We start from the raw sequence: 14,787 nt of genomic DNA on the forward strand, positions 1-14,787 counted from the left end.
CAAACAACCCACTTTTAAAAATAACAAGACAATTTAAATTAGTTTATTTTTCCTACTTAGTACAATACAGAGATTTAACCAAAATTTTACAAAATAATAATTTGTTAAAACAAACTGTACAAACAGCATCATGACATCTTTACTTTTTTTTGCAGAACAGTCCAAAAAAGTCCAAAATTAGTCCAAAAAAGGCACTAATCCAGAATAGGAACAGAAAACATATACAGGACTCAAATGAAAATACACCTGTTCAGCATATTACATTTGTTAAAAAAACTAAGGCTTTTAAATATTATCCTGTTCAGCTTCCAGTTTGGACCATTTTAATGTAGAAGTGTCACATTTCCTACATCACCTCCCTCAGCCCTTTTCACCCCTCCATACCCCTGCCAAACAAATCTGTCAAAGCCTGCTTTTTAGATGTGGGTACCAACATTCATCGCTTCACCTAGCCTGGCTATGGGAACACAGTGGCTAAACTAAATTGATTATATTCAGCCGTTTGACTGGGATAAAATCACCTGCTTGATGTGGCTTTTGTGAGAATGTACCAGCTGATTTTGTATAGTCCACAGTGTTTTACCTGACTGTATGGTTCCCATTTCAGGTGACTATGAGGATAGAATCTGGGAGTTGTGGGAAACAAAAGAAAGACATGTTTTCAGAGATCACACTTCAAGGGTCAAACCATGTTAGCTTGAAGCTGCTACTTATGTTGGAAAAACACAACATGATACTTGTCATCCACACTTGGTCAATTCAAATGCTGAGAATAGGCTAGAGCCGTGGTGAAACAGCTGTGGCAATAACTTGGCTGCAAGGAAAAGGACCCAGAAATCTGAATTGGCCCAATTCCTTGGCACAGATGAGCGGATCTCACTGCTAAGCCGTAGGAGGAATAAAATTGGTGTGGATATGCATGGGATGATCATGCTTTAACCAGGACGATCACGGTTCCTTTTTGAACTGTGACAAGGGAGGCGGTGAAGCTTCCGGACACCAGCAACTAATGTGTGCTCAAGAATGCTTTTAGAACAGGAAGGACAAAGTAAATTTCATCCACTTCACCACAATGCTGAGGTAGGGCCAGAAACATTCATCACTTTCCCTTTAGTAGGGGGGGCATCATCAGCAAAGTGAGGGGAGAGGGTAAAAACATGGAATGTACTGGGGACTGATTAAGGCCGAATCCTTTGGAACTTTTAAAAGAGAAATTTAAATAAATTAGATAAATAAGTGGGTTTATTTCCTGTACTGGGACTGATGGAGCTGACTTGATGGGCTGAACGGTGATCTGCTACACCCAACAACCACCAGCTGTGCTGTGCCAGTTCTGTGTTCTAAGATGATTTGCTTCTCTGGGTACCTGTGATTCCCACTCTCAAACAGGTTGAGCAGTAATTGGCTTCAGTCATTAAAGAGGATAGTAGCAGATTTTTATAACTTCTGATTTTGAAGTCATACTCCTGTTTTAGGATTGAAGAGGCCTTCCATATCAGCTTTCAAGTAGAGTGATTGTAATGACTGGTTCTGAAAACTAAACTCTCGCCCCTTTGTCTCTCAACTCCTGAGTACGGGGATGGGGGGAGTGGAAGTGCTTGGATGTCCCCGTACCAACCTCGAGAAACTAATTTCAACAAGATCACTCAGTCCCTTATTGACTCCCCTTTAAGAGTAATTTTCCTCAAATGAATGCAACCTGTTTGTCACCACCAGTAAAAATACAACGTGGAAGATGAGAAATCTGGCATTTCATGTTTTTTCTTAAAATGCAGCATATTTCCTTTCTGCTTAGCAGAAAAATACATCAACTTATTACAGGTCAAACCAAAGAACAGTGTCTCTACTGCAGGTAAGATTGTACTAAATCTTCTGGAAGGTGCAAGGAAGTAGTTAGCCAGAAGGTTATGATCAATTGGTAATCTGACAGGACCACAGTGATGAACCTATTGCCTTCACTACTTCTACTGTCTCTAGAAGCAACAGTCCAAACCATGACAAAAAGCACTTTAATGGTAAATGGCTTGCATTGTCACTCATGGAGCATAGCTTTCATTGTGTTCCTGCTTTTTCATATAAATTACTAAAGGACACAACTTGCAGGATTTGTAACAACAGTTACACCAGCTCATGTTTGTGATGTTTCATGTAACCACATCAAATTGTTGAAACTAAACACCACCAGGTTGAATATTATTAATCAATAATATAAAATGTTTAACTGTCCAGTGTTCAGGATAGGTAGTTTATCTGAAGTTTCCTGCCTCTTGCTATCTGCTGTATTGTGGCTCTATTCTAACGTTCAGTATGTAACAAGGACACAGGCCAAGCCACATTTGTTCACCACCTCGTAAAACCTTAACATCAATGAGCATTAAATGTTAAGTAGGAGAAATTATAAACACAAAAGATTTTACTGATGCTGAAACTGCAGTGACAGATAAAATGCTGGGGGAACTCAGCAGGTCAGGCAGCATCTATGGAGAGGAATAAATAGTTCACACATGAAGGGTTTTGGCCCACAATGCAACTGTTTCTTCCTCTTCACAGTTGCTGTCTGGCCCTGTGTGTTAGGAGTCTGTGGTAGTCCAGATCTCAGTGGGTTTGTTACCCTGAAGGATGTTAGTGAATCAAGTCAGTCACATAGTTCCAGAGGGATTTAAACTCCTTCATCTTTCATTGGTTATCAGGAATATTATTGTAACCAGGTCAAGTGCCATTTGGGAATGGGGTGGGAGTAAGGACAACTCCTGCAGAAAATCAGGATGTCTGGTGATATTGATGTTTTGGCGTTATCAAGGGACTGGAATTAAAAACCCTGGCGATGGATGAAACCAGACCAGTGGGTAGCCCGGCCGGTCCATTGGCACTCTCTGCCTTCAGGTGGCGTGCAGCCCCTAGAAAGCACAGTGCTGGGTTAATGGTCAGATCTGCCTCCTGAAAGGTACGGATCTCTCCCTGTGAAATTTCAGGGCAGCGGCTCTACGTGGCTGTGCAGTGATAATGGAGCCACATTCCAATGGTTTGATCTGCTCAAGTACTTTAATGTGACATTCACAAAACAAGTATTAAATTGAATTGAATCAGTCTACAATGTCTCGTCCTGTACCCCTAGTTTTGTAATCTTGGATTACACTTCGGAAGTACTGAGTATGTTTTTAAAACAGAGCAACAGAGCCAGAGATATTGGATGTCATTTTGCTTCTGGAAGTGCAAAACGTAAAGCAAAGGAAGCAAAAGAAAGAAGAGACCAACTTGTGATATCAAAAACACGAATATTTTGATGTTCATGGAGATGGTGATGGTGCTATAAAGACTGAAGCTGGAAATATAGGAACAACTAGTACTAGTGCGGCAGAAGGCACGATACAGCAACAGCCAGCGTCCATTGAGTGCGAAAGAACAAGAATTCTAACGATACTGGTGAATGGCCAGACAATCTAGATGATTGTGATCGTGAATATTGAATAGCCAAGGGAAGTGATGAATGTCAACACGCTGAGAGTGATTTCTCTTCATCCATGCGATTGTATGGCAATGAAAAGGAACCTCAGCACTGTTAGAAGTCTTACTTTACATATGTTCATAAACCTACAAACAAGAAACATGCAAGAAATTGGTTCTGCTATTCAGAAAGCAAGGGAAGCCTATTCTGTTTCCCATGCGAGGTTATGGCTTCAGGATGTTCATCAAAGTTTAGTGACTGGAAAAATGCAAGCAATCTATTACGTCCACATGAAGAAAGTTCCTCACATAGACAAGCTTTAATTTCACCGTCAATGCGCAAAAACAAAGCTAAACGTGTGGATTCCCACCTCGTGAAAAAAATGGAGACTGAACAAAAGTACTGGCGCACACTTCTAGAGAGAATAATTGAAGTTGTAAAGTTTTTAGCAGAATGAGGCCTTTCATTTCGTGGTAGTGATGAAACTGCTGGCTCTCCTCATAATGGAAATTACTTGGGGTTGTTAGAATTACTGGCCAGGTTTGACCTTTTTCTGGCAGAGCATATAAATGCTCGTGCAAACCAAGGAAGGGGGCATAAATCATACCCATCTAAAACAACATGTGAGGAATTCATCAGTCTGATTGGATCCAGCATACTGGATCACATTATTGGTGAAGTGAGGAAATACAAGTATTATTCTGTTTCATTGGATTCTGCTCCAGATGTATTTAATGTGGACCAGCTGACTTTGACTGCGCTATGTTTTGCAGTCTGGACCAGCTGAAAGGTTTGTGAAGTTTTTGGATATGGAAGGTCACAGTGCTGAACAGCTCGCTCAAAGTTTACTTGACTTTTTAAAGGAAAATGACATTGATATAAGAGACTGCCGTGGTCAAAGTTATGACAATGCCAGCAACAGGAGTGGCAAGTATAGTGGCTTACAAGCACGAATTAAAGAGCTGAATGAGTTTGCGGATTACATTCCATGTTTTGCATATTCACTAAATTTGGTTGGAAAATGTGCTGCTGAATGTTGTCAAGAAGCATTAATTTTCTTTCAATTTGTAGAAAGCCTATACACATTTTTTTCTGTTTCTACTTATCGGTGGGATCTCCTTTCTGCTGCATTATCTGATGGTGATGCTCATTTGCCCATTGTGAAAGGAATGTCAGATATCAGGTGGTCAGCTCGTGCAGATGCAACAAAAGCACTTTTACACAGCTTTTCTGCAATAAAACGAGTCTTGGATGACATTTCAAATAACAACGATCAGAAGGCAGAGTGTCGACAACAGGCTTGTGGACTACTTTCAACCATGATGAAGCTGGAGACAGGAATAATGGGTCGTATTGTGGGATCAAGTACTACAGCGTTTTCAGATGACCAGTACTACTTTGCAATCTTCTGGCCAAGACTTGAACACAGGTTGTGCACTCTATGAATCCTTGCATGGCTATATTCAATTAAATCATCATACGCGCAATTTTGCTTGTGTTTTCTTCGAGTTTGCTGTTGATAATCTTCACACTTAGTCAGATCGTTGGCTTTTTGCTCAATGTCTGAAAAAGTAGACCGGATAGCTTTATAACATATGCTACAGGCCCTGCACTAGCTTAATCTGGCCCTGGATGAAGGTATATGAGATTGGTGAGCAATGCTATGCAACCTTCAAGGATGAGAGACTGGAGGAAGATCCACCAGCAAAGAAATTCCATGACCCAATGAAAACCAACAAGCTGAAAACATTCAGTGATACGTGTACGAAGAGAGAAGTGAAATCAAATGGGAGAGGGATTATCTTGAAAGCAGACAGGTCCTTGTTTGGACGCATCATAGTGATGGCACAAGGGCGCAGTCTACGTATGGAGGATATCCTTTCTCATCCCCCTGGATCATTGCCCTGGGCCCTGTCCACATCAGAAGGGTTGCTGAGAAAGACAAATAAAGCTACTTTAGCCACAACCTTGCAGAAAAATGTAGCAGCAGAAGAGCAACTCCCAGGAAACTGCGGCAGTGGTTGATGGAATGAACTTGGTCCAAAGAGTGAAAGGTGATCAAGTTACTTTCAGAGATGTTGCCACAACAATTCTGGGTGTGGCTCTGAGGGAAGGCAGTCAGAGTAGCAGAATCGATGTTGTGTTCGACACAGACAAGGAGAACTCTATCAAGAATAGTGAAAGACCTCTACGGAGTGAAGAGACTGGTCACGAGTTGCAAGGTATCACAGGCACACCGATGGTGAGGCAGTGGAGGAGCCTCTTGACCAAAGTCAGTAACAAAAATAGTCTCATTAGCTTCATAGCCCATGAATGGAGGAAGGCGGAGTACAGAGCAAAGCTACAGGAGAAGATCCTGTATGCAGCTGTGAATGACAAATATTACAGAATCACATCTCAAGACAGTGAGGTGGTGTCAGCTCTTCAGTGTCAACAAGAAGAAGCAGATGGCCACCTACTTCTCCATGCTGCCCGTGCCACAAGAGAGGGATACCAATCCGTAGTGATCGGCTCAGAAGACACAGATGTCTTTATCATGTCTTTAGCATTTTGTGACAAGATTGAGGCCCTGTTATTCCAGAAGTGTGGCACTAGAACCCGTACAAGGCTTGTAGACATCAGGAAGGTTGCTGCCACTGTTGACATAGAGGTTTATTGGGCTCTCATTGGGTTGCACGCATATACAGGATGTGACACTGTAAGCGCTTTTGCAGGCTAAGGGAAGACAAGTGCCCTAAAACTCAGGACACATTCTTAGGGTTGGGTCAGGAATGGGAGCTCTCCCCAGAACTGATGGACAAACTGGAGGCATTTACATGTCACCTGTTTGCCCCAAAAGCATAGACCACCAAGGTCAATGAGCTCAGGTAACTCCTTTTCTGTCCCACCATGCAAGGACTGCTTAACAAAACATGCACAGCGGGCCAACTACCAGGCTGGTATATGGAGAAGGACCCACAAGTGCCAGGCCCTGTTGGCAGAGGATGGAAGATGGAGAGAGAAGAGGAAGCTGAACAGTTGGTGGTGCACTGGATGTAAGGCCAGCCAAGCACCCAATGCCATCCTGGATCTACTGGCCTGTAACTGTCCAAAAGCACACATAAAGCTATCACCGGTGCAATGCTATCACGTATTTTCTAACTCCAGAGATGTATACCTTGCCATAAATCACTTTTAGCATTATTCCCCGCAGATGGCACTGACCAACCCTACTGGCTCTCTGACTATACCTGACCAGCTGACTTCCTCCAGCATTTTGTGTATGTTGCTCAAGACTTCCAGCATCTGCAGAATCTCGTGTTTATGAGAAACACAGCCCTTCATCTGCTCCTCCACAAGGGCTTTCATGTTGGAGCCACTGTCCTGCACTGATCCCATTACCTGACTGGTTACAGCTCAACCTGGAATAAGCCCCGAATGGAGTCTACACAGAGAAAACTCAACATTCACCAGTCTCGAGGACCCAAAGTGCCTGGCTGATCTCAGCCTCTCACACCTGGATCTAGTCATGCTACCTGAGTAGTGCTAGTGGAACCTATGCAAGATTAAGGAAGAGTCTTTGAGGATCATGACCTATGGGTCCAAGGTCTATAGAGCAGTCCTCCTTCCTAATTTACTGTATGGACCCTACAGTAGGCATCAGAAAGCCCTAGAAAAATACAAGTCCTTACAAAGGATTCTGAGGACCATCTGGAAGGACAGGAACACTAACACCAGTGTAGTGGAGGCGGTCAACATGAACAGCATCTCCACCATGATAAACCTCACCAACTCTGAAAGAGCAAGGTCATGTCATCTGGATCCCCAACTCAAGTCTCCCCAGACACATCCTTTACTTACAGTTGAAGGAAGGTGGGCAAAGGGAACACTTCCAAAGATAACATCAAAATCAGCCCGAAGAAATTCAGCATCACATCTAAAAACTGTGGGAACATTGCACTCAATAGATGCACTGGGAGGAAATCTGTTCAAGAGGGAGCTGCACTACACGAGAGCGACCTCCTCTGTGCCACAGAGAACAAGCGGCAGCTTCGAAAGGAGAGTCTGAACGGACAAAAGACCCAACCACTGACCACAGCCACCACTCACACACTGCACCAGAATATGTGGATCTCGCATCGGCCTCTACAGCCAGCTGAGGACCCACCAATAGACAGAGGAATTTCATACTCTAATTGAGTGATTGCACTACTGCTAAACATCCCAGACAGGTGAGTGATCCTCTCGGTCTGCACTGTCGGGCCTGTAAGGGGTTGAACGTTTCAGTGAGATCAACTCGCATTCTTCTAGATCACGGATCACCCAGACTGCTGAAACTCTCCAGCCTACTACCCTGGGAATTCTCCCACTCGTTCTATCATGTAACTATATCATTTTACACAGCCTATAAGCTCATTCGGCCCATCAAGTCTATGCTAGCTATCAGAAATCCCATCAGTCCCAACTCAACAACTCCTCCCTGTCTCTCCGACAATGCAGGTGGGAGAGAAGCCAGTTCCAGTGAGCTATGGCAAATGTGGTCCTAACCAAGTTAACAGTGCTCTAGAGATCATGGTAGGGTAAATTATTGAATACTATAGGCAAGCTGAGAATAAAATTATCCTCGTTTTTTCACCCAATCAATTACACAGTCGAACCCACAGCAGCCCCAAGTTTCTGATCATATTAAGTTAGTTTCACCTGCAAAAGTGCATCTTGTTTGTGAATACAAACATCTAATTGAGAAGTTATGATTTTTTAGTTTATTTGGAATTTTATAGTAATCAGCAGCATTTAATTGATATCTTTAAGCAAGTTAATCCTTGACGTTATAAGGTACACATAACTTTAACGTTCTTTGCTAACATGGTGGCTTCAGTGTTTGTACAATAACTCAGGTACTCAGTGCTTATAGAAGAGGTAGGTGGAGCTCAAAATAAAAGGAGAAAACTGACAGCCCGGCTATTAAAGCTCTAGAGCAGGGGTTCCCAACCTGGGGTCCATGGACCCTTTGGTTGATGGTAAGGGTCCATGGCATAAAAAAGGTCGGGAACCCCTGCTCTTGAGATTTTACACTCTTTCCAATATTCTATCAATGAATGGCACTGTAGAAAACCTTCAACCATCAAAAGCAGATCAATTTGCCTTTCATCCCATCACTGACTGAGCACAAAATGGATACTGCATGTAACTTCCTAAGTATGGTTCATGACTATTGACGTGAAATTCTCTGTGAACCTGGAAAGAAGGAATAACGTATCTCCATATTTTCCCAGCTGCTTAGATGACAACTAAATCTCTCTTTTTGATAGCAATCTGTCTGCCCCAGCGTCCACACTTGCAAAACCAATGCAAGACACTGAGACACAAGAGGCTGTAGATGCTGGAACGTGAAGCTGCAGATTCTGCTTGAGGTGAAGCAGTACCTGAGGGAGGAAAGGAACTGTTGGTGTGGAGCCAAACTCTTGTTATGTGAAAATTCAAATTAATCAGATGTCAGGATTGATGCAGAGTTTCAACCCAAAACATTTACAATTCCTAAACATAAGAGATTCTGCAGATGCTGGAAATCTACAGTAACAGGCACAAAATGCTGGAGGAAGTCCGCAGGTCAGGCAGAGTTCCATTCAAGGAGAGGAATAAACAGCCAGTGTTTCGGGCCGAGACCCTTAATCAGGACTTGATGTGTCCTGCTAAGGTCTTGGCCAGAAATGTTGACAGTTTATTCATTTCCATGTCTGACTTGCTGAGTTCCTCCAGCATTTTTTGTGTGCTGTTCTTACATCTCCACTATGTTTTGTGTTTAGAACATCTAATATTCCTCATCCCCTTTTCCCAACAGATGCTGCTTTATCTGCTGAATTCTTCCTGCAAATTGTTGCTTAACGCAAGAAGTTGTTCTGAAATGATGCTTCAATCTTGTGGTTCTGATGGCACCTCCCTCAAAACATATATCAACAACAGGCCCTTTAGAGCATCGAGATTACATTGACTATCAAATACCACTAACTCCCATACCAATCCCATTCTAACACTCAATGGTAGTGATGTCTTCAATATGAAATCAATGCCTATTGGCTAAGGAACAAAAATGGTTTAAGTAGACTGCTCCCCTTTGTAGTCTGAATCACCACTGACAGTTGGAGGAGATTGCCAAGTCTTGCTGCATCTACGAGGACCACACATATTCTAAGTCATTTAGGGAACAAAAGAAAAGATGCCTGCATTTAATGTGTGATTGGGAAGAGGGAGACAAAGCAGATGCATTTTAACCTATATCCCAAGAAATTGTGGAATGAAAGGGTGTGAAGCAGCATAACTGCCCACAGATGCCCAAGAGTGATTGAAAATGCTCATTATGATAGATGGTGTTTATAGAGAGATGCTTTTTAAATTTTTTGTTGTATCTCCAACTTTTCTTTATTCTGATAAGATGTTCAGCCTGAAATCTCTCCTATTTTCTCTCTATGGTTACTACCCGGCCTGATGAGTATTTCCAGCATCGGCAGTATTTTACTTTGAAAGTAATGGTTCCATTAGACAGGGAATTTATCTCGGCGTCAGTATGACTGCATCTACTCTACAACTCTGCCCAAGTTTGATTATACACATTCCCAAACCTGTATTCCACACTAGAACTGCATTTTCCGAGTTGGGCTAAGTAAACATTCCTTTTTCAGACAGGCAGGCAGGCAACGTTAATCTATGTTACCACACGGCAATAAGATCTCTTAACTTTCATCTCTTCCCTCCCCCAACTCTCCTGGGAAGTGGAGAGTCCCTCTATGCTTCAGTCCCCACGCCACACACAACTTGTGCAGGCGTTGATCTGGTGGAGAAACTGCCATGGTCCCCACCCTCACCCACTGAGAACCATAAGAAAACTCACAATCACAATTCATTCAGTGCAATCTGAGGGGCCCGTCCGTCGTAAAGACTTACAGGGTAAGACTCGTTTCTGAGAATTCCTCTGTGAGTGATGGCTTGCATGAAGCCATGGAATGAAACAGAACTGATGAGCTAACCATGACTCTCGAAGTTTCCTTGGACCATGCAACAACTGGGCTGATCTCCCTTTAGCTCAAAGTGGCTCATCAGTGATGTGTTAGTTGATCTACATGATAATGACTTCCTCTTGCCACTTTAACAGAATGATCATCAACTGCAGCAATTGGGTATTGAGCAATGAGGAAGGGGTAGTTAGCAATCTTGTCGTGCGAGGCCCCTTGGGTAAGAGTGACCATAATATGGTGGAATTCTTCATTAAGATGGAAAGTGACATACGGTAGTTAATTCAGAAACAAAGGTTCTGAACTTAAAGAAGGGTAACTTTGAAGGTATGAGACGTGAATTAGCTAAGATAGACTGGCAAATGATACTTAAAGGGTTGGCAAGCATTTAAAGATCGCATGGATGAACTACAACAATTGTTCATCCCAGTTTGGCAAAAGAACAAACCAGGGAAGGTAGTGCATCCGTGGCTGACAAGGGAAATTAGGGATAGTATCAAGTCCAAAGAAGAAACATATAAATTAGCAAAAAAAAGCGGCACACCTGAGGACTGGGAGAAATTCAGAGACCAGCAGAGGAGGACAAAGGGCTTAATTAGGAAAGGGAAAAAAAATTATGAGAGAAAGCTGGCAGGGAACATAAAAACTGACTGTAAATGCTTTTATAGATACATGAAAAGAAAAAGATTGGGCAAGACAAATGTAGGTCCTTTACAGTCAGAAACAGGTGAATTGATCATAGGGAACAAAGACATGGCAGAGCAATTGAATAACTACTTTGGTTCTGTCTTCACTAAGGAGGACATAAATAATCTTCCGGAAATAGTAAGGGACCGAGGGTCTAGTGAGATGGAGGAACTGAGGGAAATACATGTTAGTAGGGAAATGGTGTTAGGTAAATTGAAGGGATTAAAGGCAGATAAATCCCCAGGGCCAGATGGTCTGCATCCCAGAGTGCTTAAGGAAGTAGCCCAAGAAATAGTGGATGCATTAGTGATAATTTTTCAAAACTCCTTAGATTCTGGATTAGTTCCTGAGGATTGGAGGGTGGCTAATGTAACCCCACTTTTTAAAAAAGGAGGGAGAGAGAAACCGGGAACTATACACCGGTTAGTCTGACATCGGTGGTGGGGAAAATGCTAGAGTCGGTTATCAAAGATGTAATAACAGCTCATTTGGAAAGAGGTGAAATCATCGGACAAAGTCCGCATGGATTTGTGAAAGGAAAATCATGTCTGACGAATCTTATAGAATTTTTTGAGAGCCAGTGGATGTGGTATATTTAGATTTTCAAAAGGCTTTTCACAAGGTCCCACACAGGAGATTAGTGTGCAAACTTAAAACACACGGTATTGGAGGTATGGTATTGCTGTGGATAGAGAATTGGTTGGCAGACAGGAAGCAAAGAGTGGAAGTAAACGGGACCTTTTCAGAATGGCAGGCAGTGACTAGTGGGGTACCGCAAGGCTCAGTGCTGGGACCCCAGTTGTTTACAATATATATTAATGATTTAGACGAGGGAATTAAATGCAGCATCTCCAAGTTTGCGGATGACACAAATTCTGGGCGGCGGTGTTAGCTGTGAGGAGGATGCTAAGAGGATGCAGGGTGACTTGGATAGGTTAGGTGAGTGGGCAAATTCATGGCAGATGCAATTTAATGTGAATAAATGTGAGGTTATCCACTTTGGTTGTAGGAACAGGAAAACAGATTATTATCTGAACGGTGGCTGATTAGGAAAAGGGGAGATGCAAAGAGACCTGGGTGTCATTGTACACCAGTCATTGAAGGTGGGCATGCAGGTACAGCAGGCGGTGAAAAAGGCAAATGGTATGTTGGCATTCATGGCAAAAGGATTTGAGTACAGGAGTAGGGAGGTTCTACTGCAGTTGTACAAGGCCTTGGTGAGACCGCACCTAGAATATTGTGTGCAGTTTTGGACCCCTAATCTGAGGAAAGACATTCTTGCCATAGAGGGAGTACAGAGAAGGTTCACCAGATTGATTCCTGGGATGGCAGGACTTTCATATGAAGAAAGACTGGATCGACTAGGCTTATACTCACTGGAATTTAGAAGACTGAGGGGGGATCTTATTGAAACGTATAAAATTCTAAAGGGATTGGACAGGCTAGATGCAGGAAGATCGTTTCCAATATTGGGGAAGTCCAGAACGAGGGGTCACAGTTTAAGGATAAAGGGGAAGCCATTTAGGACTGAGATGAGGAAAAACTTCTTCACACAGAGAGTGGTGAATCTGTGGAATTCTCTGCCACAGAAAACAGTTGAGGCCAGTTCATTGGCTATATTTAAGAGGAAGTTAGATATGGCCTTTGTGGCTAAAGGGATCAGGGGGTATGGAGAGAAAGCAGATACAGGGTTCTGAGTTGGATGATCAGCCATGATCATACTGAATGGCGGTGCAGGCTCGAAGGGCCGAATGGCCTACTCCTGCACCTATGTTTCTGTAATCAGGCAATCTGTCACGTTTGGCTCCTATGATTCTCACTGTTGGTCTGGTAACAGTGGTGTGTTAATACATATAGTAGGTCTAGTTCAGTTGTTCTTCCTTTGGACATTAGCAGCGACCGTCCCCCATCTCAGCGACTGCATGTTCAGATCTACTGTCAATTCTTGCGTTGGTATGGAAGACAAACACTGCACCCTCCAGAACGCTTCCTTCCTCCCTGCAAGCACGGACATGAGCCTGCAGTCCTCTATTTTACTTCCAACAGTCAGATGTGTACCTGCACCAGCCAGAGTTCAGTTCCCACACTGGTAACAGAAGCTACAGCCGGATACAAAAATTCCAGGCAGGCTTGGGTGAGAGGGGTGTATTTGGAAATGGAAGTTGCCATCTGTTCATCCACAGCGCTGGAAAGCCGGAACAAGGGAGACACTTACGGAGCAGCGGGCCGGCAGAGGCTGAGGAGACCTGTTGAGCTAAGACAGCAGAGGCCTGTTAAGCATTGTCTTGAGGTTCCAGGCATCGGGCTCGGGCACGTGTCATGCTGGGATGAGAGGACCGCAGGAATGTTCCCTACTGCAGCAGCTTCTCCATGCAGGACTGTGGAGGGCTGCTGAGGGAGAGGCACAATTTCTGCCCAAGGCTCCGAGCAGGATAACTTACTGCAATCGAATGAAGAGCACCCTATTAACTAGTTCAAAATAAGATCACGCACAGATATATTGAGATTACATTAAGGATAGGGTAGTCCAATGATGTACCAAATCTCAGTTGTTTCATCACACGATTTCAGTCATCTTCGACCACTTCCCTCTTTATCTCACCACCTCCTTGTCTGGCTAGGGCCAGGATGGAGTGATTGACTGCGGCCATTTCAACAGCGAGCGAGATGGGATCTTGCTGGGGATCACTGTGACTTGTGTTGTCATCCTGTGTTTAGAGAATAAATCATTCATCAGGCGAATCGCGAATACGTCAAGATCAAATTTCTTCTCTCTTTGCTCCTGCTCCCTTATAAAGTCCATGACGCATGTGGGAGTTACAATGAGATAGGGAAGCATTTACTGTAATTCCCTCCAAAATCTCTGCCCCCCTCCATCCTCCCAACAAACTACCCATACTTAAAAAGATTGTGTTGATTTACTGCTGTTGCTGAGTAGGGCCAACAAGAATTTAAACTTTGGCCCTTGCTAATTTATACACTCAGTAGCCACTTTATTAGGTGTCCCTTTCAGCCTGTCTGGCCGTTCTCCTCTGACCTCTCTTATTAAAAAGGTGTTTTCGCCCACAGAACTGCCACTCCCTGGATGTTTTTTGTTTCTTGCACCAATCTAGAGACTATTGTGTGTGAAAATACCTGGAGATCCGCAGTTTCTGAGATACTTAAACCACCCCGTCTGGAACCATGGTCAAGTCACTTCCCCATTCTGATGTTTGTCCTGAACAACTGAACCTCTTGACCATGATTTTATGCAGAGTTGTTGCCACAATTGGCTGATTAGATATTAACGAGGTGTACCTAATAAAGTAGCTTCTGCATACATCTCAGCACATGGATGCATCACAATACGGTAACCTTTTGCAAATTCTCCACCAAATTATTGACAGTAAAACAGAATCTGTGCAGTTACAGCTTAGCAGAGGTGACTGGGCAGAGGCAAGGCAATAAAAATGGACTTAGATCTGTAGACAAGGAACGGATTAAAGTCAGTCGAGAGGCCCTCATCCCAAACACTGGCAAAGCTACAATAATAATCCTGAGGAGAGAGCAATGGGCTTCCTTTTGTAAGGTTGTGGTTTTCTTAGCTACCTCACTGGCATAATTGTGTATTGTGGTCTTTAAATTTGCAGGCTTACCACATAGTACTTGGTCTATGTGGTCTCCTGA

At 43.3% G+C, this 14,787-nt stretch overlaps 1 protein-coding gene across 5 annotated transcripts in view; it reads right to left on the reverse strand.

The window, feature by feature from the left end:
* Positions 1-21: 21 nt before the first annotated feature.
* Positions 22-14,787, reverse strand: part of hmbox1a (homeobox containing 1a) — a 70,157-nt gene continuing 55,391 nt past the window's right edge. For 4 of the 5 annotated variants that reach the window (XM_073051826.1, XM_073051825.1, XM_073051821.1 and 1 more), the window contains one exon: positions 22-13,829. In XM_073051826.1, the coding sequence (XP_072907927.1) occupies positions 13,689-13,829 (141 nt within the window). In that variant the 3' untranslated portion in view covers positions 22-13,688. The remainder of the gene's footprint in view (positions 13,830-14,787) is intronic. The other variant, XM_073051827.1, reaches the window with a different exon arrangement.

This window comes from Hemitrygon akajei, chromosome 7 (genome assembly GCF_048418815.1).
Source record: "Hemitrygon akajei chromosome 7, sHemAka1.3, whole genome shotgun sequence".
NCBI classification, from domain to species: Eukaryota; Metazoa; Chordata; class Chondrichthyes; order Myliobatiformes; family Dasyatidae; genus Hemitrygon; species Hemitrygon akajei.